The sequence below is a fragment of the Letharia lupina genome (genome assembly GCF_014066315.1).
Source record: "Letharia lupina isolate WasteWater1 chromosome Unknown contig_24, whole genome shotgun sequence".
NCBI lineage: Eukaryota > Fungi > Ascomycota > Lecanoromycetes > Lecanorales > Parmeliaceae > Letharia > Letharia lupina.
Window position 1 is genome coordinate 350,022 of NW_023502993.1, and position 27,577 is coordinate 377,598.

The following is a 27,577-nucleotide window of genomic DNA, read 5'->3' on the forward strand; positions in this document are numbered from 1 at the left end:
AACATGGTCTAATAATCTTCACTGGAACAGCAATTTACGGAGGGCGATTTGCCATAAACTGCACGTGTGTAAACACTTCCCCACCGCAGTTTTCCCCCCCTCGGCGACACGACTTCTCAGTCCAACGTTGCTCCTTTTCCAAACACACCCTAGGCTCCAAGTCTCAAATCCCTCAACAACCATGCCACCAACCTCCAACCCAGTAGCCAAACGCGGCCGCCCTGCGTTCAGACCTCCCCGCCCTACCACCAAAGCCACCAAGACCAAGACAACCACACCCCGCCGCAAGTCCGCTCCCGCCAAACACAGCTTCATAGAGTCCGCCGCAGAAGACGACAAAGATGAAGATGATGACGATGACGACGCTGAGCTCGTCTCCTCTCACTCCCACAATGCATCCGCATCAGAAGAACCAGACGCTTTTCCCACAACCACACGTGTAGGCACGCAAGACGCCCCACCAACAATCCCTCCTGCCCTACTCACAAAACTCCTACATTACCACTTCCAAGATGACAAGGTCAGGATAGGGAAAGAGGCGAATGGAGTGGTGGGGAAGTACATGGAAACGTTTGTAAGGGAAGCGATTGCTCGGGCAGCATTCGAGAGGAGCGAGGCGGGTGGGAAGGGTATTGGAGACGACTTTCTGGAGGTCAGTAGATTCATGTCATGCTAGGGGATGCGTGCTGACTTGAGAGATGGGCAGGTTGAGGATTTGGAGAAACTGGCGCCGCAATTGTTGCTGGACTTCTGAGGGCTCTCAGTGCCACGAGTAAGTCTCATAAAGGTCATCAAGAAGGGGAGGGCTGCGATGCTAGAATAGTGGGAGGAACTGAATAAAACTTAGGAGCCATGGGCATGAGATGGACAAGTCGAAGAGATGGCTCTCGGCCAGCCCTTGCGGAGCCACCAGCTCTATAGCTGAGCGGCTTGCCAAACAACGTCTACCCCATAGGTGAGAAAACCTGTGACTATGTGTGAATAAGTCTAGTCTGAGATCTCTCTTCCGGTCTTTCACAGTCCCCTGCTGGCATCGAACGAGTCATGGCTATGGAGTATGTTCAGTTCCAAAGGCACTATACAAACAATATCACTTCAGTCACGCATGAATCTTAACGTTCTTGAATCGACTACTTATAAGGACAGTAAATTGGTCAGAAGTTCTAAACTCTCTAGCCCCTCATCTTGGAGTCCAACAATTGCTTTTCCTCCAGAGGTCGAATTTGAACCGGTCACAGTCACAGCAATTAGACCTCACTCCGAAAATTGGGGAGGCAACCAAAAAAGGCATACCAAGTCGTCAAGTCTAATTGCTTTCATAATCCTGCTTGGGCTGCCACAACTTCTCGGTTCGGCGAACCTTACCTCCTTCTCATATCATCTCCTGGACTCAACTAGCTACACGAAGCCTAAGATTGAGCTGGGAACAGCCATCGAAGACATTAATTGTCTTTTCTGCGCTAAATTATCAGCCTCACTTGCCCTGACCTCGCGGTCGACCTCCCTGGTCATCGTGTTCTAAACGTCCCAGCACAAGGTAAGTTTGCCCTCAAGGTGTGTGGTCATGCTCTGACGGAGCCGCTCTTAGATGGCCACTGAGCTCGTCATCCACTGTGTTGGCCTGGAAGGACTTACCATCACGGTTTCTGGAGCCGACCACAGCATACCAATAATCACAGACGTGCTTCGAGTGACCACGCTCCTCGGAAGCGTTGAATACACTATCCCCCAGCTCCCTGTTACCTACAATACGGCAGATCTCAACGGGAATCTCACTATCCCCGATGGATCAGGAAAGACGCTGTACCGCTGGAGATCACATGCAATCGCGCAGCCGCCGTCGGCAGAACACCAACAGCCCAGAAGTGAGCCTACCTACAACCATGAAAGGCAAAAGCACCCTCCATGCATTTCAGCTCCACCATCCTATCGGACAGCTGGGACACCACCAAATTTGCGCTCTAGTGGAGCTTTGAATGAGCTCAATAATAGCCAGATTGCTTCTTCGGACGCAGACGCCATGGCAGAAAACCCAGATGGTGTGTTACCACTCTCATTTCTTATACAAGGCTTACTGACTTTGCTTAGGACCTGGTCGACTACGTTCAGGGAATGGACGCAAAGTGACTTATCTCGAGTCCAGTCTGTCGCGATCCAACAGTACCAAGGACCATTCTCCTTGGTCCTCTCCAGTACAGAGATTGGAGAGAACATCTAAGCGGAAACCCAATAGAATATTCCAATTCTCAGAAGACAGCGATGCAGAGCCTTCGGGATCAGATATTCCTCTAGGCAGAAAGCGGAGACCTAGACTGAGACCCAAGGTCGCCACTACAGATGATAGCGGTTCGGACCCGTTAGAGTCCGACATCGCTCCACCCAGGAAGCGGAGATCCAAGCGGAGAGAAAGGATCAAGCTTCAAGATTCGAATGATAGGGAGTCGGAAATCTCATTGTCAGATATGACCCGCACCCGAAAGATCTTTCTGCGCCGCCTAATTGACCGCTTGTTGAGAGAGAGCGACGAGGATTCAGAACCCTTTGCCGAGCCTGTTGACGCCGTTGCAGAGGAAGTTCCGACTTACTACGCAGTGATCAAACGACCCATGGATCTGCGCACGTTAAGAGAAAACCTCGGCAAAGGAATTTAACTGCGGAAAGCTTCGAGGCAGCTTTCTACCTCATCATCGAGAATTCAATACTGTTCAACGGAGTGGGGCATAAAGTCTCTCAGGGTGGCTTACGCCTTTTGAAAGCATTCAGGGTTCTAATTGCTTCGCTACCCTGATGTCGCGTCATTGGCTACATGTAGCTGGTTGGGATGTGGCATTGTTCTCACCCCGAAAGCTAGGGTCTTCTCAGAGGCTCCTCATCATTACTGCAGATGCGGCTATGAACAGCAGCATTGAGCATGGAGTCATGCATTCAGTCTATCCCTACTAAGGCTGCGAGCGCAAGTTTAATGATCGTGAAAAACGCTAGGGAACGGAGGAATTGCATGGAATGGATCATTTCCTGGGTCTAAAGCTGCATCTGTATAATATGTCTAGCCGTTGAGTCACGGACAATCAGAGAAGCTCTTTTCTATTGTCAACCTATGCCCATATTGTGACTGCGCACAGTACTTGAAGTGTTCAACAGCCCAAAATAGCATCACATTTAAACGCCGACCCCACCAAGACGCTAAGAGATCGGCAGCTAGAGGATCTGCCCGCAACCCTGTTTTCAACACATCCCCGTCCCCGAGCTCCTCCACTCACCTTTCAGTATTGCATCAGATATCAATCTCTCTAAGCGCTGAGTGGCTTTTGAATTTTGAGGCCTCCGGCTGGTCATGAGACTGTCCAATGGCCACCTTGCTCAGGATCTTGCTGCAGTCGTTGATGTGTCTTAGCCCAGGGGCATGAAAGAGCTCCACCAATCATTCAGATTACGCGCGAGCTTCAATGAGACATCGTAAATGATGCATACTTTATCAAAGGGTCGTCAACTAGGTTGGGCGTCTAGCTGTCGTTTTGCTGCGTTATCACTTGTGCATCATTTGCGGAGAGAGGGATAGATGTCGCCCTGCATGGAGACTCGATATTAATAGGACCCCCACCGTGGACGACCTCCCCTTAAATTCATATGACCTTTGCCGATTCTTCAGAACAAGTTTCAAATCTCCCTTCGCCTTCTCGTGATTCTTCTTGTTGACCTTGTCGCTGGCCTTTCAACATCAACACTTCTCCCAAATATTTGCCATGGCTTTTGGAGCCGTGAAATCTTCTCCAGACCGAAAGCCCCAGATGACTACTAATACATCCCCAACCTTCTCTACTCTTGGCCGTAGCCCAAGCATCGGGCCCCCAGCCTACACCACAGATGACCTTCTTGCAGCAAGATACCAGAACTTTTCCAGATGGGTTCATCTCATCCGAGTCGCGATCGCAGCAATCACTTTGGTTGTTTCGGTCGCCATAATTGCCTGTGCCGGTGCTTCCTTACGGGCTTTCTCGAACTCTCGGCTTGAGCCTGAATGGATACTACCGCTCTGGCCTTTGAATGTCGATTTGCGGCCCAGCCATGCAGTCTTAGGATGCGGCATCGCTGTCGCGCTTTTGAGTCTTGCATATCTCGCTGTTGCTTTCATTCCCATGGTACGTCGCACCATTGCCATCACCGTTGTTCACGATACTGACAACTATCGTATAGCGACAGAGACTCCACAATACAAACCTCGTCTCAACCGTTCTCTCTTTCCTCTGTCTCTGCGCCGCCCTCTTTACCATCGTATTCGCTTCGGTCGTCACCAACAACTTAGCCTACAACACTTATTCCGGAACGCTCAATTCGTGGACTTGCAGATGGCATGGCTTTGATAACGTTGCGCCTTCAAATTTCACGAAAATCTGTAACGACGGGATGGCGGCGTTGGACTTGGTCATAGTCTTGGTCATTGTTGAGGTACTGGCTGTGGGAGCTACGGCTTGGGGATGGTGGGTGGAGATGCAATTGAAGAAGGGCGGCGTGGGGGCAGCCAAGAGCGAGGTTGAGCTGGTGTGAATAACCGCCGGTCAGGCGATTTTCTATTGGTGGGGCGAGCAGCGAGAGGCATGTGCACATCGAAGCTGCTTGGGTGGGCTGTGGTGCCTTTAGTGGAGTTTGGGACGCGGGTATGATGGTTCAACGGCCTTCCTGTATATACTGGATGCCTGGGGTACGCAGATATGGATAGCAGTTGTATTGGAACAAGGTCATGAAATCCAGTCATCTCTCCCTTCAACATCGAGGAGCTACTGGAGGTGTTTAGACTCCAGCCCATGGCTTCTCTCTACAGTTCGATCGACGATAGAGCAAGAATAAAGCTTACTGCCCAACCCCAGCCCTAATAAGCCCTGCCGTACCCCACTATTCATTGGCATGCTCCGTACGCACCCAATCACTTTTCCAAAGGTTGACCAGCCTCTACCTTCCACATTTACGGAACGGCTCGCCATTTCTCGCCACTAGCTGGTCATCCTACACCACAGGTACCGGCTGGAAGACCACACCGTCTCTCTCAATTCGTCCTCAAGCAGAATTCCCGCCTACCCTTTCCACAGCCACCATGCCACCAGCCCTGCCAACCCCCGAAGAAGACGCCTACAACTCCGCCTCCGACTCCGACTTCGATGCCTCACTCTCCCCATCCTCAGGCGACGAAAGTGAGGCTAGCGATGCAGCTACGACTACAGCTCAGAAAGACAAAAAACGGAAAACAGATGCGGATGGAGACGTGGACATGGCGAGTGGGGATGAGGGGATTGTGGCACAGGAGCGCAAGAAGAGGCGGCGGAAGGGAAAAGGGAACGGTAAAGAGAAAGTTGAGGATGGGCATGAGGATGTATTGGATGAGGGCGAGGATGAGAACGGACAGAGGGGAGTGGGTATTAGGGTCAGATTGAGGAGTGGAAGGGGAGGGTATACTGCCCTTTACGATACTGAATTTGCTACAATTGTTGAGAACCGAACCTGGCCCTGACATGTGTCTGACAGAGGTGATGAAACCAAGAAAACCGTCTCCAAATCCTCAGGCGCAACCATCGACCTCGACTCCGTCTGGGCACGCCTGAACAATCCTCAAGCCTCTCGACCACTGACCGATGCTCAGAAGCCTCCAGACGTCAACGCCAACGCAGAGAACATTCCACCATCCTCAGATACCCTCTCGAAAGACACACTCCCCCCATCTCTCCAAGTCTCAAGTCCCGAGCCCACAATCACCATACCGCACACCTACACATTCGCCGGCCAAACCCACACTTCGACCAAAATCGTCCCCGCCGCGTCCAAAGAGGCCCAAGCCTATCTAGCTTCCAAAGATAAACTCTCCATCGCGATCGCCGGTCCACCTCTACGCCGTCCTCTAGCACGAAAGGGGCTGCTGGATCCCAACCCGCAGTGCCTGATCAAGGGCGTCACCCGTCCTCTCCGCTCGGACCTGCCCACCAGCATCGGCGGACAAGGCACGAAGCATCTGAACACCGCGACGAAGGCTAGAGTGTGGGAGCTCGGGAAGAAGAAAGAGGTGAAGCTGAACACGGTCGAGAAGTCAAAGTTGGATTGGGAGGCAGAGGTTGAGAGGCAAGGGCTACGGGAGGAGTTGGAGAAGGCGGAGAAGAGTGGGGGGAGCTATTTGGGTAGGATGGAGTTTCTGGGGAGGGGGGATCAACTGAGGGAGGAGGAGGCGAAGAAGGCCAGGTTGAAGGAGATGGGGATCGCTGGGTGAGATTCGGGGCTAGGGATTAAGGGCATATGAACAGCTTGCGTATGGATCTATATGAGCGAGAGTCTCTGTCTGTGAGGTGCTGCATTTGATACCCCAATGATTGGAGACAAACTCCTAATGACAATCTGCTACACCAGCAGTGGATATGATACATCTTCTGAGTCAACAGTGATGAAGGGCTGAAGTGGAATTGACTGAGCAAGAAGATAGAGCGGTAGCTGGCCAGGATGAGATAAAAACAGCCAGACCTTCCAAAGGTAATGCATTCTGAGATAAAGAGGAAATGAAATAAGATGTAGAACCAAAGCAGTTTTGAAGTCCTCTTCTTGTCGTATGCTTTAGGTTCTTCCAGTCAGTTGTCTGGAAGCCACAATACGCTTACGCGAAACGGGTTAGTGTTTCGGAAAGCACCGATAAGGGGGCATATCAGACACACAGCTGTTGACATCACTGTCATGCCAGAATACCAAGAGAGAGTCATTCCCACCAAACTTTTCAGGGAAGGGTTGGCCAGGGCCAGCATCGGACGCGTGAGTGTGCATGAAGAGTGTAGAAGTGAGGTGAGGGCCACATTGCTCAATCAACTGGGCCTGATGCTCTCGGCATGAGATGGGATCATCTGAGCCCGCCAGCTCGCGGCCCAAATGGAGGCCCCCCCCCTGGCTTCTACTGGGCACCCGGGGAGGGCACAGCATCTCTGGCAGCTGCTTCTCCCACCCCGGCCCCCGGAGTTGTCTTTCGAGTGAGTCTAGAAAGGATTGGCGAGATGGGAGGCTGGCTTTTCTATGGCTTAGCCTTTCTAGTCTTAAGGAGCTAGAACAGATATCTGTTTTCATTAACCTCCTGGAAGGCTCTCGTGTGCAGGGAGCTAGCGTTCTTGCTCTGTATACTTCAACATGGTATGGATCCTTCCAGGTTCCCAGCACTGTCTGCGAAGACCTTTCATCAAGTCTTACTCGGAGCGGGCCAGTTGATCCTTCCTCCTGTGCTGTCCGCACTTGTCGTCCCTGCCTTCCTCGTCAGTATGCTCTATGGATTCATCAGGCAGGAGCATTGACCCAACCACCTCTTCTCTGTTATTTCTGCTTTCAACGTACGCTTTCTTCCTCAGGTATCACTTTTCCATTGGCATATACTTGCCTAGTGCAGTCGTTACTCCAACAGTCTTTCGTTCCGCAGGTCAGGCAGGAGTCGCCTTCGAGAGTATTGACGCTGTTATAGAGCAGCAAACCGGATCAGAGGGCCTGTCATCTTTAGGTGAACGATACGGACTGCCAAGATTAGCAAGTGGCCCATAGTCTTATTGGGGCGAAGCAGTTGCTGACTGCGTTGATGCTCATAGAATCCCAGACGCGAGACTGGTCAAGCTGCCATCGAAAGCTGCCATTCGCTGCACAACATTGACGTCCAGCCCCAGCAACGAAAGCGACTTGCCGAGAGCGTTCTTGTTGGGTCAAGTGGGGGGAAGCTACCCTTCCATTCCATCAGCGGTGGTTGCAGCTCGACGCTGTTTCAGGCTTGAGGTAGAGTCTTGAACACCTGGAGATCGTTGAGCAGCTTCTTGCAATCCCACTCCGAGATCGAGGACAGAAGGTTGAGCTGATAGCAAGTTCTCTGTATCTTGTCACCACTATCGGCCCCCTTGGCTCAGGATAAACCTCTCAAATTGAGAAGTAACGTCGTTTCTTGTCCGTGTGGGGTAGCAGCTTGCTCGGAGGTTGGGACGAGTCACAAGACTTTTAGCGACCAAGCCGCAAGCTTCAGCAGTATTTTTCTCTTCAACTATTGTCAGTGCTGTCAACTTGCATTGTCCATGTTCGAGTCGTCCAGGACATCAGAAGGAGGCGCTTGGTGCCTGTAATAGCTGCAAGCACATCAGCTAGCTTTAGCAAGGTGTGGGGACATCTCAGTGCGGTTCTTTGCCTCCGACACTGCGTCGAACCATATTGTTGTAAGCTAGGTGGAAAGAATCCGTCTCTTTCAAGATTGCCTGACTGCATGTTGAATACTTGGTGTTTGCATTACGAGGCGTTTAAAATATGGTTCCCCATGGACTAGGCAGAACTGGGGGTGGCTCGGCGAAGAAGGATGATATCCCAAACACTCCGACTTTTCTCCCTCATCCAACCATCCTCATCAAATCTGCCATTAGAGGAACGAAGACTCTATCGCACAGATCCTCAGCTGGCGATCTTGCTTTGCCAATCAAGCCGTCTGGCCTTGATCAGGTTTTGAAGCTCATCCACCCTCGTACCTCGAAACTATCAAAGGCTAAGCTCAGAATTGCACCTTCCGGAGCTATCGTCTTCGCCCCTGTGCAGTCTCAGGAGTCCTTAGGGTCCTCGACATTACCAGGTAAAGCTACCCTTCCACCTGCCTTGATAAGAGAAAGCTGATGAACGAGCAAAGCTGAGATTCCGGCCGTACAACCTACAGACTCGAGTACCACAAGACCTCATTCAACGCCTGTGCCAAACCAGGTAAGGACTTCTTTAAAATGGGTGCAATTTGCACTACATACTAATATCCACAGCGCATTCCAGGCATAGCCAGCTCGCTACGATCAAGCTCATTCGAATCCGTTCGAACCTTGCAGTCAAGCGTCCCGCGAACTCGCACAACCGAGTATGAAAGGCAACGTAGATACAATTTTCTAGGCCGCCATCCACCACCAAACCAACGTAGATCGGCTTCTCTACCACGAATTCTCGAAAATCAGCCTCCTACACAATCCTCACCGCGTCAGGGTTTGTTCCTCGGCGGTCCCACGAACCGCCCACGTCCTGGCTACACTAAAATACCTCGTTTCGTTCCTTTGGAAATTCGCCTGAATCTTTCTGTCGCAATGGAAAACAGTCCTGCTTGTGCTGTCTGTGATCAGGCTCACGATGCCGAAGGGCTTGAAGTCGTGCAGTGCAACGACTGTGGCCAGCGCTTTAGCTTGGACTCTTCCCGCTCGACTCGCGGTGGCTCTGAGGTGCCTACTCTTAGGATCAACCTTCTGGACGAGAAAGGAGCCCTTCCCATGTCGGATAGCAAGGGCGTCCTACAGGCCGTTGGGAACAAGTTCAAGTCAGTATTTGGTAAGGGAAAAGAGAACCAGGGACACAACATTGAGAAAGCCGCCTCTAAAGACGGTATTTCCACTAAGTCCTCTTGAGAAATGGCATGTTTCCACTGACGCTTGGTGCCAGCACGGGGATAATGGCGCTGGTAGCAGCGACGCGGATCTTGTGTCGCTACAAGAGGTCAAACAATCCACTCTAGTCTAAAACCATTCATATTCTGGTGACTCATGCCTATGCCGAGTGTTCCAAGTGCTGCTTGGTCCGAGTACCTCAGTATCCTAACAAAAGCTTTTCGGTACTGGATGCAGTTCTCAGCTTGTGACTAAATTCCCATCACATGCTCGCAATATACGGTAATATGCCGAGACAAAAAGGAAACAATACGTATACAAGAAGTGAGTAAATCATCACCCATTACCACATCCAAGTCATTAACATCGTTTCATGCCAACAGTCATAATCATCAGAACTTTCCGACTCATAATCGAGTCCTGTGCCTGGCAACCTCTTTCCACACAGGATTCCTGTGCTTTACTCCAAGCTTCTCTGACTGCTCCACACTCATGCGGCCGCTGAGTATTTCTGTCCATCGAGGATCAAGGTGCTTAATTCCCATAGCCTCTGTCTCCAACATGGTGACCCCTAGCAGCCCTTGCGCTTCTGATTCCTTCATATCTTGTCCCCTCTCCATGGCTTTGTCGAAGGTGAGGGTTCCATCCCACAATGCCCTCCACCTTGGATCAGCCTTCTGGAGTGGATCAGCCTTCTGGAGTGTTTTATCACCTAGTCCTTGCCAATCCGGTACTACGTCTTGGACCTTTGTGTCCCTAGTCTCGAGAATTGAGTAGCCCAGCATTTTCCAAACATGCAGGTGGTCCTTGATTTCGTGATTGACATTCATCTTTCTGTCAAGCAACAATGTCCATCTAGGATCGTACACACTAAGACCCTTTTCGTGTGCCGCTTTCATGGACTTTCTATAGTTCTTACCACCCTTTTCACTGCTGCCATACTTGAAGTGTGTCTTGGTATAATGTGCCTTCAGGTTGTCCGAACGACATATGATCTCCCGAGGCCCGCCAGTCTTGCGGTCTATGCACCCGTCAAATGCGCACGGAAGCATCTCTTTCGGATCGTGTACAGACATCTCATGTCTTCGCAGATGCTCCTGGCGGTTGCACGCATACTTGCAGTGTGGACACTTGTGGGGTTTGTGATTAGGCCGCGGCTCGCGATTGAACATATCCTGGCCCTGTTTCTGCCTCTTGTTGCGTTTGTTGACAGTCTGACAGGCTGCATGGTCGCGTTCCGAATCATCATCGGACGGAAGAGGGTAAATAAAAGCACTCAGTAATCTTTTCGAATTGTGCGATGAGCTATTGAGAGTTTGCCTAATGAGGTCCGCTGTCGCAGCATTTGGCATCAAGCTATCAGTGTCGTATTTTCCCTGCCATACTTCAAATGGTGGTGCTAGCGAAGGGGCATTGGGGCTGGAGTCGCCCGCTGCGTCGTACATTTCTGTGTCTGGCTGCGGGGGCGGACTTTCGAAAATCGTGGGCTGTCCGTAATTGAAAAGGGGTTGATTGAGTTCAAAGGTGTGAGAAGCTCCAGCAGCGATCGGATTGTTGAACTCTGCTTCGAGATCACGGCTCAAAATTGTCGATTCGTCAATCTGCGCAGGTTGTACTGCCCTCCCATATAACCACGGAGAATCAGTTTGAGCTACAATGGTAAAGTCGCCTCCTGGCATACAAGCTGCCGCACCGTCGGTGATCAACGATGCTGTATCTGTGCTTGTGATATATGACCAGAGCGAAGATTCTTGCAAGGGCAACTGATCAGTGACTGCAGCCCTCTCCGGCTTTTGGGGACGATTTGACGGGCTTGAAGAAATGGCAGATAGGTAATACTGACTCTCTGGTAGTAGCGATTGACGGCGTGAATTCGATGCTGACGAGCCCGGGGTTGATGAAGACGGTGTCCCGCATCCTGATTGGGACGCGAAAGAGGACGCTGCTGATGAACCCGAGAAGTAGGTACTCCTCTTCTCGGACAAGGCAAATGATGTACGGCGAGGTGTAGCATCTGTTGGCGATGCTTCCGGAGTCAAGAATCCGAGCTGCGTATACTGAGGGTTGACAAATTGCGCTACGTCGGCCAGGCTGCCGGATGTCCTCTTGCTGCCACGGAGACTAAAGTCATCATCGCAGGGGAGGGGACGCTCCAGGAAAGACATCGGATCTGTAAACGGGGTCAGCGGGTCACCGCACGTACAGAAGCTCCGTCAACTTACCAGAGGTAGTCTCCGAAAGTGGACCAAGAATCTGTTCAAAAATACCAACTTGTCTAGAGCGCGGAAGGATACTGGTACACAAGGATGGACCTTTCGCGATCCTTATAGGCTTCAAGGGTCCCGAGATATTTGAGAGGCGCGAGCAAGGCAGCTGGAATGCTGCTCCAGAGGGTCAATGTTTCAGTGAGCAACTATACGCTAGACCCTGATGGACAGTGGCTAAGCAGGACCTTCGTGAGGGACCTTACTCATCGCAAGAACTGGTACGTACTATCTGATGCATGGGGTGATTACTTACATCTCGTGGGACAGCAGTAGAGTGAAGATATTCGAGTGATCGCAATAACCGACTAATCTGAGCCTACTATCGGCCGTCGAGGCGGTACATTATGAGCTGGTTCTACTACATCAGCTCCACTGTTGCCAACGACTTGTGCTACTGCATATCAGGATACTATGGCAGTGCAATCCAGCCCGTTGCCGGATGATCTGAATTCCTCAAGAAATTGCATCTATTTGATCTGATATTCCCAAAGAGCTCTCCTGCAGGGAGGTGCTGCGCTCGAGCCAATGATCTGATATACCAGATCTTGCTAGCCGCATACATGCAGGGTCTTTTCCCCACAGATTGCGAAACATTTCACTCTCAGGAATGTGGGGCTCGGAAAACAAGACCGACCACTCACGGGCAATATACGACGAAAATCATTCCGCAGAGCCTGGCATAAGCTCCCTGCAAGAGCTCGGCCAATGTTGCCGACTTTGCTCGAGGGTCTCAATCCTTTCACGAATGGCATCAGGAGGTCACGGATTTCTGACAGCTGAACATGCAATTCAGAGCAGAGGCCTTTTTTTCGAGCCCCCCGAGCTAAGAGATCTACCACCTGCATCGCGCCTGCATCGACCCCGCAGCGACGCCTTTCAGCTGACTTTTCCAGCTCTGCGCATTCTTCGATTTCTGGGGAAAAACCCACTCTTTCCGGAACCTCCGGATCGGACGGCCGGTTGACGGTAGCCCTGAACGTGCGTCTTTCTGGGAGAGACAGGCGAGCCGGTGGCGGTCCTAGGTTCCCGAGATGCGTTTTGGCCGGCTTTTGGGGCCAATGAGACACGGGAGCTGTTGCCTGCGGGGCAACACCTGGATCCGTAATTCTCCGATGGCTGGACTGACGGAGGTTCTTGGCTGTGCTTGTGATCGCACAAGCTCTGCTGGGCGCCTCCCCTCTGTCTGCTGCGATTTTGGGTTAGCGAGCATCACGCCATCGCCTCTCAGAAATTGAGGAGGCGGCGTGTAGGCTCCGGTGCATGTCGAGGCTCGGATTTCTAGGTTGATTGCACCCTTGGCACGCTTATGGCCTTCTTGGTGTTGGAGGGCTGGCTGAATGCCTTACGATGGCCCAGCAGTTTCCGATAATAGCGCCGATGATGGAAAGCCTCAGATCGCACAATTGGTCAAAGGCGCGCCGACAGTCCCTCTGATCAGTCGCACAGGGAAGATCCGGCTAAAACCAGATGTCCCGGCTTCGGCCGTCTTCTGGATCGTATATCTGATCAGGCGCGAATGTGTTTCCGTGAATGCTGACCGGCCCCGCTACTTTTGGACGAAGCTGGCTGCGATCACTCATATTGCTCAGTAGGTACCTGATCTGCGTAATGATCCTGAGGGTTTTTTTATAGATCTCTGAGCTTCGAAGTCGGAGTCGGGACCAAGTCTGCCATCACGCAGGACTCGAACATATGACACGGCTGGTTCTCTGTCCGATAGGAGGAGGAGGAATACGGGTATACTGGCGCTAGAGTCTTGGTATGTGGACCGCCTACGGTTCTCATTCGTATCCTCAGGCGTATACGAGTATGACGAGGAGTTGACGGGTTGGTGGCAGTCCATATATCTCTCCGGTAGGCGTTAAATGTGTGGCAGTCTTGGGTGCCAAACTGTTTCGAGATTTGCACAACCGTGGGGAGTTTGGGCAATTGATCGGTAGGAGCGATTCCAATAGAGTGGTTGGCAAACACCATGATATGTTTCTTGTGCCGATGTCGCCAAACTTCAGCGGACTTGTGCCGCTACAACTACCACTTTCTCTGCTGGCGGAGCCTGCTCTACGTCCCATGCTAGATTGTATGGCGTTTACTTTCGAGGGGACGGCCCCGATGCCGAGGGGACCAGTTCGGATCGACATCAATACCGCTCAAAGTGATATTCCGCAAAGATACATCACTCATCCCCAAGAAGGATACCCTCTCCACCCGCCTCATCTTCCTCCTCTCCCAGTCCTTCCTCCAGTCCCTCAAAAACCATCATCTTCTCCCCTTTGGCTTCCGTCTCCTCTTCCACCTGATAACCTTCCTGAACCTCGCACTCCTTCAGATTACTTGCCTTGCCTACTACACACCTTCTTCCTAGAATACAACCCTGCAGTACGGCTTTCTCCCCTACGGTAACACCGTCCATCAGCAAACATCCTGTCAACCTCACCCCCTCCTCGATCACACAATTGGCGCCAATGACAGAGGACTTTATGACAGAATGGGTGGCGACTGTTGTGTTTGGGGCGATGAGGGTTGTTGGGGCATGAATATTGGTGTGCGGTGCGATTAGCGATGGGTCGGTTGAGATCTTCTGGGAGTGGGACAGCGGGCTGGGTCCTGTGGGATATGTGTTTGGTGGGGGGTTTGTTGAGGGTGGGAGGGTAGCGAGGTGGAGGGAGGTGTGCAGGAGGAGGTGAGGCGTGTCAACGCGGCGAATTAGGGGTGAAGAGGTGGTGGCTGTAGTTGTGGGGTGCACGTAAGATAGGAATGGTGGGACTGAGAGGGGTGGTTTTGCTGACTCTCTCTCTTTGAGCGCGCTGACATTCGTACTGCTCATGCTCGCCAGGTCGATTTCGTCTTCGATGTTCCCACTCGCATGGATGCCATTTTCACCATCTCTGCCTTCCCCAGAGGAGTGTGTCGGGTCGAAGACTTCGCGCAGACGAAGCTTCTCGGCTAAACCCTCTTGCCAGCCCGCTTTAGCCCACCAGCCGACGACATCTTCGCTGATACTGTCGAAGTGTTCGTTCCGCTTGATCATGTCAAGGACCCAGTAAGGAAATAAGTAGATGTGTGCATCGCGGTGGGTGGTGAGCATTTTGACCCGGCCATGCTTGCCAATCAGGCCATGGCGGATAGGAAATCCCTTCTTCTCTTCGGTAATATCGCGGAGTGTATCCGTCGTTGTGGCGTAAAGCAGCTTCGAGATGTGTGGTCTCAGGGAGCCTTCTGGTGGAGGCACCGCGGGTTGCTGTAAGGATGTCGTGATCACAAAGTCCGTCTCGGCACCTTTGACGCTGTCCTCACCTTTGGTTTCGAACCATACCCCTAACCCTCCACTCCTTCCACCACCCTCCCCACCTAGCCCCATTTTCGCCCCCCGATACCCCTCAGATTCCAGGCTCGCTCCGCCCAGCCCACCTTGGTGGATCATCCATGCTTCGAGCAATGATTCGCCGGGTAATCCACAGACGAGGTCGCAGGGTAGGACGATGAAGTCGCCGTTGATCGCTGCTTGGATTTCGGGATGGCGGAGGATTTCAGCGGTCGGCGTGTTTTGGGAGAGTGAGGAGGGGGCGAGGAGGTCCGGCTTGGGGAGGGGAAGGGATGTGAGGTGCGGGTTTTGGGCAAGGGCTGTGGTGATGGCCGCGGCTGAAGAAGGCGGGGTGATGAGTTTGATGTCTTTTGGTCCTCGTTAACTTTTGGATCATGGAGGTTGTGCACACAAATAAAACGTTTAGACTTGTTGTAGTTTTGACATTTTCTTTCTTTTCATAGTGGTGGAAATATCGGCAAAAGATAAAGCACAAAGAGCTTCTCTTGGTAGAGATTTGGAGCAAGACAGGCAGTGGAAAATGGAAGCAAACATATGTACAGACAACCAGAATTGAGAAACGTGCGCTTACTCGTAATTCCCATGCGATAGCACCAATCCAACGGGTACCATACCATGGGCCGATTGGCTATGGGAACGAGGGCTTTGGGAAAGTCTTCCGGGCTGGCGGTGAATGTGGTCAGCGACACCCCGGGGCCGCACAAAACTATAGCTTGGAAGCCTGGCGATGGCATGCCTAAAGCGTGAGGCATCCTCCCTCTATTAAATTGTGGTTTTGCTTAAATGGTATGTCGAGGCAGTCGGTCAAAAACTTTGATCTGGAAAAAGGATCTTGTCGATTTGTCATATGATCTTCTTTTCATTGAAGTAAATAAATAAGGGTCATTACCAGAGCGAAAGCATTTTATTACCAGTCCATTGGAGTGAACAAACTATTTATGACTCTGATGGGGGTTGGTACAAATATTTTTGGATATTGCACATCGGTCTTCCTGGGCGACAGGAGGAATCTTCAGCCCCTCCCGCTTTGCCAAGCATCGGGACCAGAGATCCCAGATCCCAGCTCGTCAACAGATACCCGAGCAAGCAAGCGTTTTCGTTGATTCCCTGGCATTATCGTATGGCCACCCCGTGGTCATCCCTCTGTCGCAGTTCTCTTTACAAGTCATAGCTATCATGTCGTACTCATACGAGCGACAACGGCGTCAGACTTATGGGGCCTCGACGCGAAGAACAGCTTGGGGCTACTGGCTTCCACTTGCGGTGACTGTCACAGTCGCAACGGCAGGCCTCGTAGCATGGGTATGGAACGAGAGAAGAGACGACGATGACGATGACTTGGCATACCGTCCACCAGGCCAAGCTGGTCCACCTCCCTCAGGCCCTGACTATACCAACGCTCCCCCTCCGTCTGGCTACGGTCCTCCACCATCCGACTACGGCAACGGCCCTTCACCGGGGTTTCAAGGTCCGCCTCCTGGCTTTGAAGGCCCACCTGCCGCGCAGACTCCTTTCGCGCCCGGCTCTGATGGAAGAGGAGCGGAAGAATCCAGTATCGCCGCGCGGATGTCAGGAGCACTCCGTCGGACACCAAGCCCTCAGCAGATATTCGATGGCGCGCGCCGAAACGTAGTTGCTGGTGTGACGGCCGCTGGAGCTGCAGTTGGCGGCGCACTTTCATCAATTACAGAGGAGGGTAAGGGGGGATACGAAGATCATTCGAGGTGGTCTGAGGAAGCAGAGTCTCAGCATGGAGAACCTTCGCGAAAAGGACCGGAGCTACGGGATCTGGAAGGGTCAACGTCTTCTAGACAGACTACGCTATCCACGATCAAAGCTAGTGGGAAGCGGAAAACCGTTGCAATCGTTGTATCTGCTGAGACCGAATATGAGCACAGCGAAGATGCTGAGTATCACCAGGAGCATGCTGTGAGTATATGCTGATCGGAATGGGGTCAATGTTATGCTGACAATGGACAGTCAATACTCTCACATTTACCCGAGCATGTCGACCCCGATTCCCGCATCTTTGTGCTCATCTACGCCCCAGACCTCAAACAGCATCCTCTCGCAAACCGACAATCGGGACAACCAGACGTCTCACTCGCCTCATCCTACTCCAACATCGGCCAAGAAGATGCACAAAGTCAAGGCGAGAAGTCACCCGATCCCGAATCTGCTGGTGGAAGGTCCCATATGTTCAATACGCTATACACGCAAGCCCAAGCGCTCGTGAATAAAGAGACGGAGATAATGCCATTTACCACGCCTACCGGCTACATCCAAATTCTGAAGCATCTTGCGCCTGAGACTGTCTACCTCCAGGAAACGCTTTCTGAGAGCGGGGATGCGATCGCCCAAATCAAAGACTGGGTTGGACATGATATTGTAATTGTTGTCGGCGAGAGCGGACACGGGGGATTAGTTGACAGCGAGGACGAGCACGAGGAGAAAGAGAAATGGTGGCACAATGACCCCCAAATTGGGCTTGGGAAAGGCGTGGAGATAGTGGACGGACTTCGCGTAGGCGAAGATTGGAGGCGTAGAATCGGAGGACACGATTAGATGAGCGTCAGTATGGGATTGTTGTACATTGGCTTTTATGATTTGAGAACAGGCCTCGACGCCAGGGATTGGACGACTTGGGAGGATATTCCTTTCATGATTGTAGTACTTGGAGTGACCTCTGACGGATATCGATTTGACTGTACAGTAGAGTGAATAATGATAGCCACAATGTTGGAGAGATGAGCTTGCACCAGGTGTCGACAGATTTCTCCACCCCGAGGTTTACCCGGCTACTGCCGGCTTTCTTAAATTTGAGGGGATTTCTATGTACGAAGTCCGGGCCCGTATCGCTGAAGTGCCTTGGCGATGTCGTCAACTAGTAGAAACAGGTGGTAGACGTATTAAATTTGATTTATGGTGATATTCAGAAGGAATATATATGGTAGATTCTCAGTTTTCTCCAAATGCGTGCAGTAGCCGGGTAAACCTCGGGGTGGAGAAATCTGTCGACACCTGGTGTTGTATTGTCATCGTTCCAGCGAGCCAGGCCGCCTACAACACATGCTTTCCAAATAGGCCTAGCGTGGCTTGGCACCTTCTACATTCCTGGGCTTCACAGCTTACTTAGACCTTCATAACCAATATTCCGTTCATACTGTGGATCATATCATTCAGACTTCATCCCAGTCCATGATATGTATTGCCATCATCTATCATCTATGGTTATTCTCATATCAGGTGCATTGTTCCGCAAAAGGACGCTAGCATAACGGTTCCTGACGACGAACGTCAGTGTAACACATCCCCCAGTCCATCAAACCACTCACAACTTGTACTTCTGGTCCGATAGCATTAATAGCTTCGCCAACTTCAGAACACTTTGTCTCAGTCCGGGAGAGTCTGTGCAGCAGCGATTTTGCAGACATCAGAATTTTACCACCAGCCCCCCCCCCCCACGCCTCTCAATGCGACAGGACTTGGGGGCAAGCTCACAGGGCTTGGCTACTTAGGTAGCTTGCGAGAGCTTGACTCTGCGCAGTCTCTCTACATCTCTAATTTCAACGACGGTCACCATCATGGCTACTGCCGTCGCAAGCAAACCCTCGGCGCCCCACCAGAAAATGAAGCGTCCACCTCTCCCCGCTGTCCAAACCAATGGAGTGCAATCTCACCAATCCTCCCTTTCACCCTCTATGAGCACGAAAAGACCACCCTCTGGCTCCAGTTTCAAACAACCTCCTCCCGCGCCGATTGCCAATGGTGTCAATGGTAATGTCAACGCATTGGCGTCGCGCTTGAGCAATCGGAGGAGAGAAACACAGAAGCCGGGAGACTCAAGATCAAATCGGAGTGGGAAGGGACTCGATGGGCAAAGGGTGCCAAAGACGATACCTGCGCCCTACGTCAAAACACAGCCATATATCCTAAAGAAGTATCGGAGCAAACCGCCGTCGCTCATTATACACCTACACCCAACGCACTTCAGGTTCGACCAGCAAGATGGTAGCTTCTCGTACGGCTCGCCAATGAAGTTTATTCTGGAGCATCTAAAGTCGCAGACCGTGCCTCACGATATGGTAGAGGAGCTTCAGGCTGCTGGCGTTAGATTTTACGAAAGCTGTCTCATAGTGCAGGTTCAGGACCACAGAAGCACCTCCTCTTCAAGCGATTCGTCCACATCCACAGCTACCACCAAAACTGACACCAACGTACCTTTCTCGATTCACAACTACAACCAACACCTTACACCCTCACCCTACGTTCCTTACCCGCAGATAGAGGAGGAACCCAAAGCCAACGGCAACGCACCTGTAGCACCAAGCGCAGAGGCATCAGTCTCAAAAGACAAGCAAGCTAGCAAAGGTCCCAAGACTTTTACTGTCGTTCTCTTCCCAACTCCGCTCTCCCTGCAGGAAGAAGTCTATATCCAAGCCAATACCCCAGACCTTCGCAACAACCGTAAACAGTCCGTTCAAGTACCCCGCACGCCAGCTTCTGCAACTATACCACCAACACCGATGTCCGCCGTTCCTCCCACACCGTCTGTTAACGGCCCTCCCAATAAGAAACAAAAGATGATGATCAGCGGGCAGGAGATCCATGAATTTGAGAGCAGGGCGATAACGACAACCGCTCCACCTCTTTTCCTAGATCCCGTCGACAACATTGAAGACGCCCATACACTACTCGGCAATTTGACTGATCCTCGCCATCAGCAAAGCCACCCTGCTCCTAAGACAAGGAAGCGCACTGTTGCTGAACTGGCCGCCGATGAGGCCATAGCAGCACAAGAGCAAGCTTTTATGCTCATTATGGACGAGAGACACAATGTATCAGGCCCGGCTGCTAAGGCAGGGACGACTGATGGAGAAGCGGGCACCGCAACGTTTGAGCCACGCTTTGAGACATGGCAAGCTATCAAGAACATCAGGGTCGAGCACAAGGAGCGAGCTGAGCGAGAGGCTGAGGCCAAGGCACAGCGTGAGGCCCAAGTAGCGATCCAGAAAGCACGGAATGAACAACAGGCGCGAGAACACAGGGAAGATGCCATACGAAGAGGTAAAGAAGCTGAACAGCAGCAAGCACTGGAAATCCAGCGGCAAAATCACCACCTCAAAGAAAAACAAATGAGAGACGCAGCCACAGTGCACCGGATGCAAGAGAACCAGATGAGAGAATCACAAAGACAGGCTTTGGCTACCGGCCAGACTCAATTGAACCACGGTCATCCCATGCCACATGCAGTCTCCCAAGCTCAGCACTCATCGCCGGTAGTGCGCAACTTGACGCCCAATCTGCATTCGTCGCCGCTGGTTGGTCATGTTTCCATGAACCTTACTTCCTCCGCTCAAGGGAATGCCGGCAGTCCAGCACGGCCTCCTTCGGCTATGCAGCATGGACACCCTGGTTCTGGAGGTGTCGCTATGGGCAATCAAAGAAGCCGACAGCCACCCAGTCGCACAACCACGCCACTCATGAATGGTACGCCGGCCATGCCGCATGCTACACCTGTAGTAGGCCACGCAACCCCTCGCGTGAATCAAGGAAGTCCACCAATGGCAACAAATCCTGTAATGAACGGCATGCCAAACCAAGGCTTGAATGGACATCCACAGTACACATCTCAGCAATTGAATGAGATCATGTTACGCCAGCATCATAATCAACGGAGGCAAGCCGAAGTCAACGCCCAATACCAACGAAACATGCAGAATGGCTCTCCCAACCCGCAGATGTCTCCAGATGGGAGGCCACCCATGCAGAACCTCCAACACCTTGCTCATCAAAACCAACAGCAGGTTCGCAACGATTACATGGTGTCGCTACAGAGGCAACAACAACTTCAAATGCACAATGGCAACGTCCCTCATGGCATGCCCAATGGAGCCTCTCCAGCTCAACTTCTTCAACAACCTCGACCTCCACCGCAGAATTCCAATCAGCAGCCTCAACCCCAGCAACGCCCCATGAACGCGCCGCAAACACAGCAATCACAGCAGATGCAGAATTACATCCAAACCTTCTACAACAAGACTTTGCAAAGCCTCGCCGCACGTCACAACAACAACCTCGCCGCGATAACCCCACAAGAGCAAGCACAGGCAAGGCAAACCGCTATTTCAAGGGGACAACAGCATTTCAAGCAGCAACAAGCGCTAGTGCGGCAGCAGCAGCAACAGCAGATTGCAAATATGCAAGCGATGGGGCAAATGCCGCCGGGGGTGACCGGGCAAATGAATGGGATAGGCGCGCACATTGGTGGGCAGCAGATGAGTGAGCAGCAGAGGCAGGCGATGATGCAGATTACACAGATGCCACATATGGGTGGTCATGGCGTGCAGAATGTCAATGGGAGCATGCACTCGCATATGAATGGTGGTGGGATGGGTGGGATGCAGTGAAGGAAATCGAGATCAAGTGCGAGGACGAAGATGCGATATGGGAGGAGGGTTCATTTGAATATTTGAAACTGGATAGCGACTATGTTATAAGGAGTCTGATGGCGGGTACGGTGGAGTCATGCATATGGCGGTTCACGTGGGGATGGCATTGATGGTTTTGCCTTTCCCTGTATTGGCGGCGCTTGGGATTTCGACGATCAGTCTAAAACAGATCATGTGGCATTCGATCATTTCTTGCAGGGCTTGCTGGTTGATTTCGTGGAACTTGGAAGATACCTGGAGAGGACGCTGTCTCCGTTTGTTCATATTGGTAGTCTCAGTGGACTTGTAGTTCACGCTTGTGCAGATTCCCGCAACATGGCTTTGATGATCACACGGAGGAGCAGTAACGACTTACTCGACCTTTAGATCCATGCATGTCTCCAACCCTCTCCGGCGCCTCAATTCATCTTTCTTCATCCCCCATCTTTACAACCCCCCTCTCCTTCAAAATATCCACCAATTCCCAGAACTCCACCCTGTGCCTCGCCCGCAATCTCCCCTGCCCAAACCTCAACAAACCCCCCTCCCACTCCACATCCTCCACCAATTCCCTACACAGTCCCCACTCCCTTGCCCTCACCAATGCCCTCAGCAACCTAGCCAATGCCCTCCACCCGGGACTCTTGCCCTGCTCTGGCATCATTCTTACAAACTTCAACGATTCTTCAAGCTTGTCATTATCAGCGTAGCCTTCGATGAGACGGTCAAAGAAAATGTTGTCTAAATATTTCATCTGGCCCGAGTGAACAATGGACGACCAAAGGGAGGAGATGGCGGGGAGGTCGGGGAGAGGGCGACGGGTGAAGTAGTGTGTTATTAGTATCGTGTAGATGGGGGAGGAAGGGTGGATGTTGCGGGCGGCCATGTGAGCGAGAATGGTGCGCGCGGCTGGGACATTGGGGGTGAAGTTGTAAGATAGCGTTTTATTCTCTGGGGTGAGCAAGCCGTCGAGGAGGGTGCCGTAGATAAACTTGTCTGGCTCGATGCCCTGCCTGCCCATATCTGCGAGGATGGACGTGATGGTACTTTCCTGCGCCTCGGGGGGCAGGGTGTGGAATGTGGATGTTGGGTTTGACACCAGTCCGTTTAGGATTATACTGAAGGTTGCGACGTCGGGGATGCAATTTGCATCGGCCATTTGCTGGAGGTGGGCTTGGAGGGAGGCTTGAGAGCCGTCGCGGACGATGGGCCGGAGCAGGATGTTGAAGGTGACGGTTGAGAGGGAGACTTGATGGAATCGGGCCCAGGCGAGGACGCGAGGGAGTAGAACAGGCATATTGATGTGGATTAGAGCGGATAGAGCGGCATTGATGGGAGCGACGGTGGGCCGCAGGATGGTGTCGTCTTTGGGCTTCTCAGTGCTTTGCTCTTCGTCTGCGGTAATGGTCCCAACCGTCCTGTCGGCTACGGTGTCGGAAGATTTGAGGGGCGGTGCTGATTTCCAGATTCGGCCCAGATGTTCGAGTGCATTTAGTCCTTCTTTCCATTTACGGCAGTCGATAAGACCGTGGATGTAGGTTGTCCAGGCATGGGTGTCTGGTGGCATGCCTGACCGTAGCATGTTGGTCCATATATTCTGGAGAGATTCGACGTCTTTGGCTCGAACGCAGCCTGTGAGCATGGCAGACCAGTGTCTCTGACCTGGTAGATGGCCCGAGTTGATCATGTGATTCCAGACTTCAATTGCGTGGTCGCGACGACGTAGTGCCCAGAAAGTGCGAAGAAAACGGGCATAGAGTTGGTCGGTTGAGTCGGCTTTATCTTCCGACTTACCTGCTTCGAGATACGCTTGGAATTGACGCCATAGTTCTACAGCGCGTTCTGTATCTGTTCGCTTTGAGTACAGAATCTGCTTCGACGCTTTGTCTATCTCTGCAAGGCCTGCACCCAGTCCCTTTTCGCTCCAGTCCACATCCTGCCTCGTTTGAGATGGACCCACGAGATCTTCGAAAATGCTTGATTTTTTGTAATTCTCGGTTGGCTCCAGTATCTCCGTTGGCATTGGCGAGGGAAGAGACTCCCACCCTTCTAGAGCCTTTTCGATGATCTGGGAAGAAACCCCTGCGTGAAGCAGGCACCTGGTGGTGATTGATCGATCTCGTTCCGGGGCTTGGCCGAATCGATTGGATAGACTCAAGATTTGCAATGGGGCTCTCATCCCGGCCGCTTTCAGACACTCGAGTGTCATCGCGGCAGCTACCTTGATTTCAACAGTTGGGTTTTTGGATAGTCGCTTGGGGAAGGAGCTTGAGAAACCCTCTGATGTCGAAGTCTTATTATACCCTTTATTAGAGTCCCCTGAAAGAGGCACCGAAACTACACTAGGATACAACCAATGCTCCCCGATGTACACACTCCATACTCCGAGAATCTCGCCCAATAGAGTACGTGTTCTCTTATCTGATGCCGCTCCGACGGTGTCGTTTGCAGACTGATATCTCAATTGTAGCACGTGTCCAAGTTGACGCCACAATACCAGATGCCACCAGTGTCTCATCGCACCATATTTCACGTATGTTTTAATTGCGTCTGCCGGGGTAAAGTCTTGATGTTCTATCACAAGACGCTGCTTTTGACAGATAGCTACTAGAACATCTCGGAAGGTGCGAAAGTTGGCTGGCGTATCGACCGACGTGGAGCTGAAGAACGATTTATAATCGCCAGTTGCCATAGTGTTCTTGCGAATCTTCTTTCTCTCGCCAAGCAGACATTCGCATTCTTTCCAGATCTCCTGCAATGGCGCGGTTCCTCGAAGCAGCCTGTTGTCTAACTGCCGAAGGCGAACTTCTATAGACCTTTCGATTGCTGAAATTTCGATTGCCGCAGTCTTGGCGGAGTGGACCTTGGGGGTCCGAGAATATCGGGATCTCTCTGTTGTTTGCTCATTTTCGCGATTGGATGCAAAGAGCGTCTCCAGAACTTTGTCGACGCCCTTTGGTTTTCGCTGTTCTTGGTATTTCTGAGCGAACGTCAATCTCTTCTTTCGATGAGGCAATCCGACTGCCGCGGGGTCGCCATTGGCCAACGGCACCTCTTGGGGCGTTATCCTGTTGTCATCGTCGCGGCCAACAAGCTGGCCCAGCGAGACGAAGCCTAAGCTGCGACGCTGGTAATTCCAGCGGAGGAGCTGTCGAGAGCATCGCAGACAAACATGAGGCGCGATCATGAACAAATACGACGGATTCGATGGCAATTGCCTGGAGGAAACACCTGACCGAAGCGGGAGGCCATGCAAAGAATTTTGAAGCTCCGAGAATCTCTTGGCATTTTCGGATATACGAGTACTGGGCGGAGATAAATCGAGAGCTGGAGGAGGGGCGGGTGGCGAATATTTCCACGACGATCAATAGATATGATTGTACATACAGTAGGAACGCCCATTATACACTTATAACCCGTGGTACTCTCTCCTTCCTCTGCTCGCGATGACGACACTCGTCCCCCGCCCGTCCTATACTCAAGACGAATTGAACCGACTCTACCCTCAAAATTTGAAGCTTCAATTGGTGCAAATTGTATGTCCGTCATCCTTCTGCGAGTATTGGGATCGCCGGTCATGTGCAGGAAAAGACTCACATTGAACCACTTGTATCGGCTGACTCCATCCTTCCTTCACAGCTTCTCCGACATGGTACCTGCATTTCCATTTCTCCGCAGGTCAGAATACTCTAAAAGAAAATATCAGGCGAGAGAAGCCCTGTCTCAACACGGTTTCAGAATGTGAGTCCCTGCTGTTAGCTGAAAAGTTTTTTCAATGACGCCCAATCCAGGCAGGGCTGGCTCCTTGTATGCCTTGACCCTTCCACCTGAGGCGATGGAAGACTAATGGTGCGGCCAGACTGGCCCTATTGCAATGCTGCCAAAAGACTATTGAGCGTTGCGATGACAAAGACGGATTGGTCGTCCTGGGACAAGCTTCAATGGCGCAGGCGCCTGGAGACCTTCGGCGACAATGACGCATCAATAGTGGCGTCTGGGCCCAATGGCGAGATTGATACTGTCTGGTGAAATGTCCGAAATACAAAGTAGTCTGAATGGCCACTGATATGGCGCAGCAACCTTGGAGAACTAACAGACAAAGGTCGCGAGACCACCCTAGCGCTCGGCGAACGACTCCGACATCTCTATGTTGATCAGCTAAAGTACATGCCCAAGGTCATCAGCGACGCCGACATGATCTATTTAAGAGCGAGCCCATTGCCAAGGGCTCTGGAGAGCGTCCAGGAAAGCTTTTGGGGCATGTACCCTCTGTCGGCAAGGACATCATCTTTTCCGCCGCCCACTATAATCACTCGTACGCCCCAAGATGAGACGCTTTTTCCGAATGAATCGAGCTGTCGCAGGTTCAGTCAATTATCAAAGGCATTCGCACAGCGGACTGCCGATAGATGGAATGAATCGCAAGAAATTGAGTATCTCAACATTCTGATCGGAAAATGGATGCCAGATAACTCCCGAGTACAAGTCGATTCACACCCTCGGCTCTCAGGGATCATGGACACTATCAATTCGACATTAGGTCATGGCCCTGCAACACGCCTGCCTTCCCCCTTTTACGATCCCAAAGGCCGCGACATTATCGAAAAGATTGGCGTCGAAGAATGGTTTTCCGGCTTCTCGGAAAGTAAAGAGTATCGGCAAGTCGGCATCGGTGCTCTTGCCGGCGACATTGTAGCACGTATGATAGGTAGTGTCGAAAAAAGCGGCAATGACGGCCTTCTCGAAATCGGCGGAGAAGATGGCTCCCTGGGCGCCGGCAGAGGTGGAGAGAAAGACATCAAATTCGGCCTGAGCGGCTGCCACGATACTTCTTTGGCGGCACTGCTAGCCAGCTTGGGATGCTTCGAGGGCGAGAAATGGCCGCCATACACCAGTCATCTGGCTTTGGAGCTTTTCAAAGAGTCGGAATTCGACAGGGAGTCCATCGATGGAGAAAGGCTTGACAGGCCAGCTACTGCCGCCGTCGCACACAAGCAGAAGCAGGGTGCGCTCAGCACTTTCTTTGGTTCTGGAGGGAAGACTAAGATAGCTACTGAGGGCATAGCGCGAAAGACTACAGATGAGCTTAGTGCTACTGAGCGGGAGAAGCTGAAAGGCCATTACGTTCGCATACGGTACAACGATCGACCTGTCGTAGTTCCTGGTTGCAAGCTTCCTGGAAAGCACCTTGATGGTGACGAGAGCTTTTGCACATTGGTATTTACGTCTGCACAGGGGAGTCTACTGCGTCTACTAACATTCTATAGGAGGCTTTTAAGGCCATTGTTGATGGCTTCACGCCCAAGAATTGGAAGCAAGCTTGTATAACAAACATAGATAAATCTGCGTTTCCAGAATCAATAGAGCCTGGTGGATACTAACTGGAAAATTAGACGCTGGATAGTTAATGATTGCTATTGATAATTATCATGTCCATGGTCCCTAATAAATCACATAAGCTTCGTGGGTGTCACTAATGTGCGTAATGCTCGAGTCTCAAGAGCGTTGTTTTCCAATGGTAAACTCGAGGTGGTCTGATGCCGCTAAGAGCTGTAGGAGCTAATTACATCCTCGGAATAATACCAATAGTAAGTGGGATTAACGGCGGAGCCCTCTTGTGCCGCTCAGGTTTCAGATTTGATTCTTTAACAACCTCAACTCTCCCTATCCATCAACGCGGGCTCCCAAGAGACTCTGCTATCCATGGATATACTTATTGAGGCCTCTATTTTTCGCCATTAATCAGAGCACTCATTGATGAATGATGGTATGCATTTGCTCGCAACGGTGAGCAAATTGCCTACATAGCCATAGCTGGTGCGAGGTAGGGCCACACTGAGCTGTGCATGATGCATGGCACGAGTCCCATGTCGTCGGTATCTAATCGTTCCGAAGTGCTCCTGCCCTTCTGTTATGGCCTCGTGCATGCCTCTCACCTACTGTTGCACGGAAACTGTCAGATTATTATGATCTTCGTTCCTTTTCACCTATTCAAAAAAGCGGTTCGCCCGGGTGACGCACAAAAAACCACGAACTGCTGACTAGACGAATAATTCGACGCAGCAAGTGGAGATTTGAATCCTAGAACCGCTGGGAAAGGCTCTGTAACATTAAATTAAGGCGCAATCTCGAACGGAACCTTCCTTACCAGAGTTGGGCGCAGCCTGG

At 51.7% G+C, this 27,577-nt stretch overlaps 11 protein-coding genes across 11 annotated transcripts; 8 read left to right on the forward strand and 3 right to left on the reverse strand.

Annotated features, from left to right (window-relative positions):
* Nucleotides 1–181: 181 nt before the first annotated feature.
* HO133_006336 (uncharacterized protein) lies at nt 182–754 on the forward strand (the record flags this gene model as incomplete). Its single annotated transcript, XM_037297234.1, has 2 exons — nt 182–652; nt 707–754. The coding sequence occupies 2 exons, from the start codon at nt 182–184 to the stop codon at nt 752–754; spliced, it is 519 nt and encodes a 172-aa protein (XP_037147359.1).
* Nucleotides 755–1,588: 834 nt separating this feature from the next.
* HO133_006337 (uncharacterized protein) lies at nt 1,589–2,651 on the forward strand (the record flags this gene model as incomplete). The annotated part of the gene is made up of 2 exons (XM_037297235.1): nt 1,589–2,039; nt 2,089–2,651. The coding sequence occupies 2 exons, from the start codon at nt 1,589–1,591 to the stop codon at nt 2,649–2,651; spliced, it is 1,014 nt and encodes a 337-aa protein (XP_037147360.1).
* A 1,137-nt stretch (nt 2,652–3,788) lies between these two features.
* Nucleotides 3,789–4,545, forward strand: HO133_006338 (uncharacterized protein; the record flags this gene model as incomplete). Its single annotated transcript, XM_037297236.1, has 2 exons — nt 3,789–4,139; nt 4,195–4,545. The coding sequence occupies 2 exons, from the start codon at nt 3,789–3,791 to the stop codon at nt 4,543–4,545; spliced, it is 702 nt and encodes a 233-aa protein (XP_037147361.1).
* Nucleotides 4,546–5,089: 544 nt separating this feature from the next.
* HO133_006339 (uncharacterized protein) lies at nt 5,090–6,250 on the forward strand (the record flags this gene model as incomplete). Its single annotated transcript, XM_037297237.1, has 2 exons — nt 5,090–5,442; nt 5,518–6,250. 2 exons carry the CDS (start codon nt 5,090–5,092, stop codon nt 6,248–6,250), a joined length of 1,086 nt encoding a protein of 361 aa, XP_037147362.1.
* A 2,039-nt stretch (nt 6,251–8,289) lies between these two features.
* On the forward strand, nt 8,290–9,410 carry HO133_006340 (uncharacterized protein; the record flags this gene model as incomplete). The annotated part of the gene is made up of 3 exons (XM_037297238.1): nt 8,290–8,605; nt 8,660–8,730; nt 8,784–9,410. 3 exons carry the CDS (start codon nt 8,290–8,292, stop codon nt 9,408–9,410), a joined length of 1,014 nt encoding a protein of 337 aa, XP_037147363.1.
* Nucleotides 9,411–9,796: 386 nt separating this feature from the next.
* On the reverse strand, nt 9,797–11,554 carry HO133_006341 (uncharacterized protein; the record flags this gene model as incomplete). The annotated part of the gene is made up of 1 exon (XM_037297239.1): nt 9,797–11,554. One exon carries the CDS (start codon nt 11,552–11,554, stop codon nt 9,797–9,799), a length of 1,758 nt encoding a protein of 585 aa, XP_037147364.1.
* Nucleotides 11,555–13,829: 2,275 nt separating this feature from the next.
* HO133_006342 (uncharacterized protein) lies at nt 13,830–15,712 on the reverse strand (the record flags this gene model as incomplete). The annotated part of the gene is made up of 2 exons (XM_037297240.1): nt 13,830–15,325; nt 15,550–15,712. The coding sequence occupies 2 exons, from the start codon at nt 15,710–15,712 to the stop codon at nt 13,830–13,832; spliced, it is 1,659 nt and encodes a 552-aa protein (XP_037147365.1).
* A 442-nt stretch (nt 15,713–16,154) lies between these two features.
* HO133_006343 (uncharacterized protein) lies at nt 16,155–17,543 on the forward strand (the record flags this gene model as incomplete). The annotated part of the gene is made up of 2 exons (XM_037297241.1): nt 16,155–16,907; nt 16,959–17,543. 2 exons carry the CDS (start codon nt 16,155–16,157, stop codon nt 17,541–17,543), a joined length of 1,338 nt encoding a protein of 445 aa, XP_037147366.1.
* A 1,019-nt stretch (nt 17,544–18,562) lies between these two features.
* Nucleotides 18,563–21,388, forward strand: HO133_006344 (uncharacterized protein; the record flags this gene model as incomplete). The annotated part of the gene is made up of 1 exon (XM_037297242.1): nt 18,563–21,388. The coding sequence occupies one exon, from the start codon at nt 18,563–18,565 to the stop codon at nt 21,386–21,388; it is 2,826 nt and encodes a 941-aa protein (XP_037147367.1).
* A 445-nt stretch (nt 21,389–21,833) lies between these two features.
* Nucleotides 21,834–24,596, reverse strand: HO133_006345 (uncharacterized protein; the record flags this gene model as incomplete). The annotated part of the gene is made up of 1 exon (XM_037297243.1): nt 21,834–24,596. The coding sequence occupies one exon, from the start codon at nt 24,594–24,596 to the stop codon at nt 21,834–21,836; it is 2,763 nt and encodes a 920-aa protein (XP_037147368.1).
* A 716-nt stretch (nt 24,597–25,312) lies between these two features.
* HO133_006346 (uncharacterized protein) lies at nt 25,313–26,790 on the forward strand (the record flags this gene model as incomplete). Its single annotated transcript, XM_037297244.1, has 3 exons — nt 25,313–25,434; nt 25,486–26,626; nt 26,677–26,790. 3 exons carry the CDS (start codon nt 25,313–25,315, stop codon nt 26,788–26,790), a joined length of 1,377 nt encoding a protein of 458 aa, XP_037147369.1.
* Nucleotides 26,791–27,577: the final 787 nt, after the last annotated feature.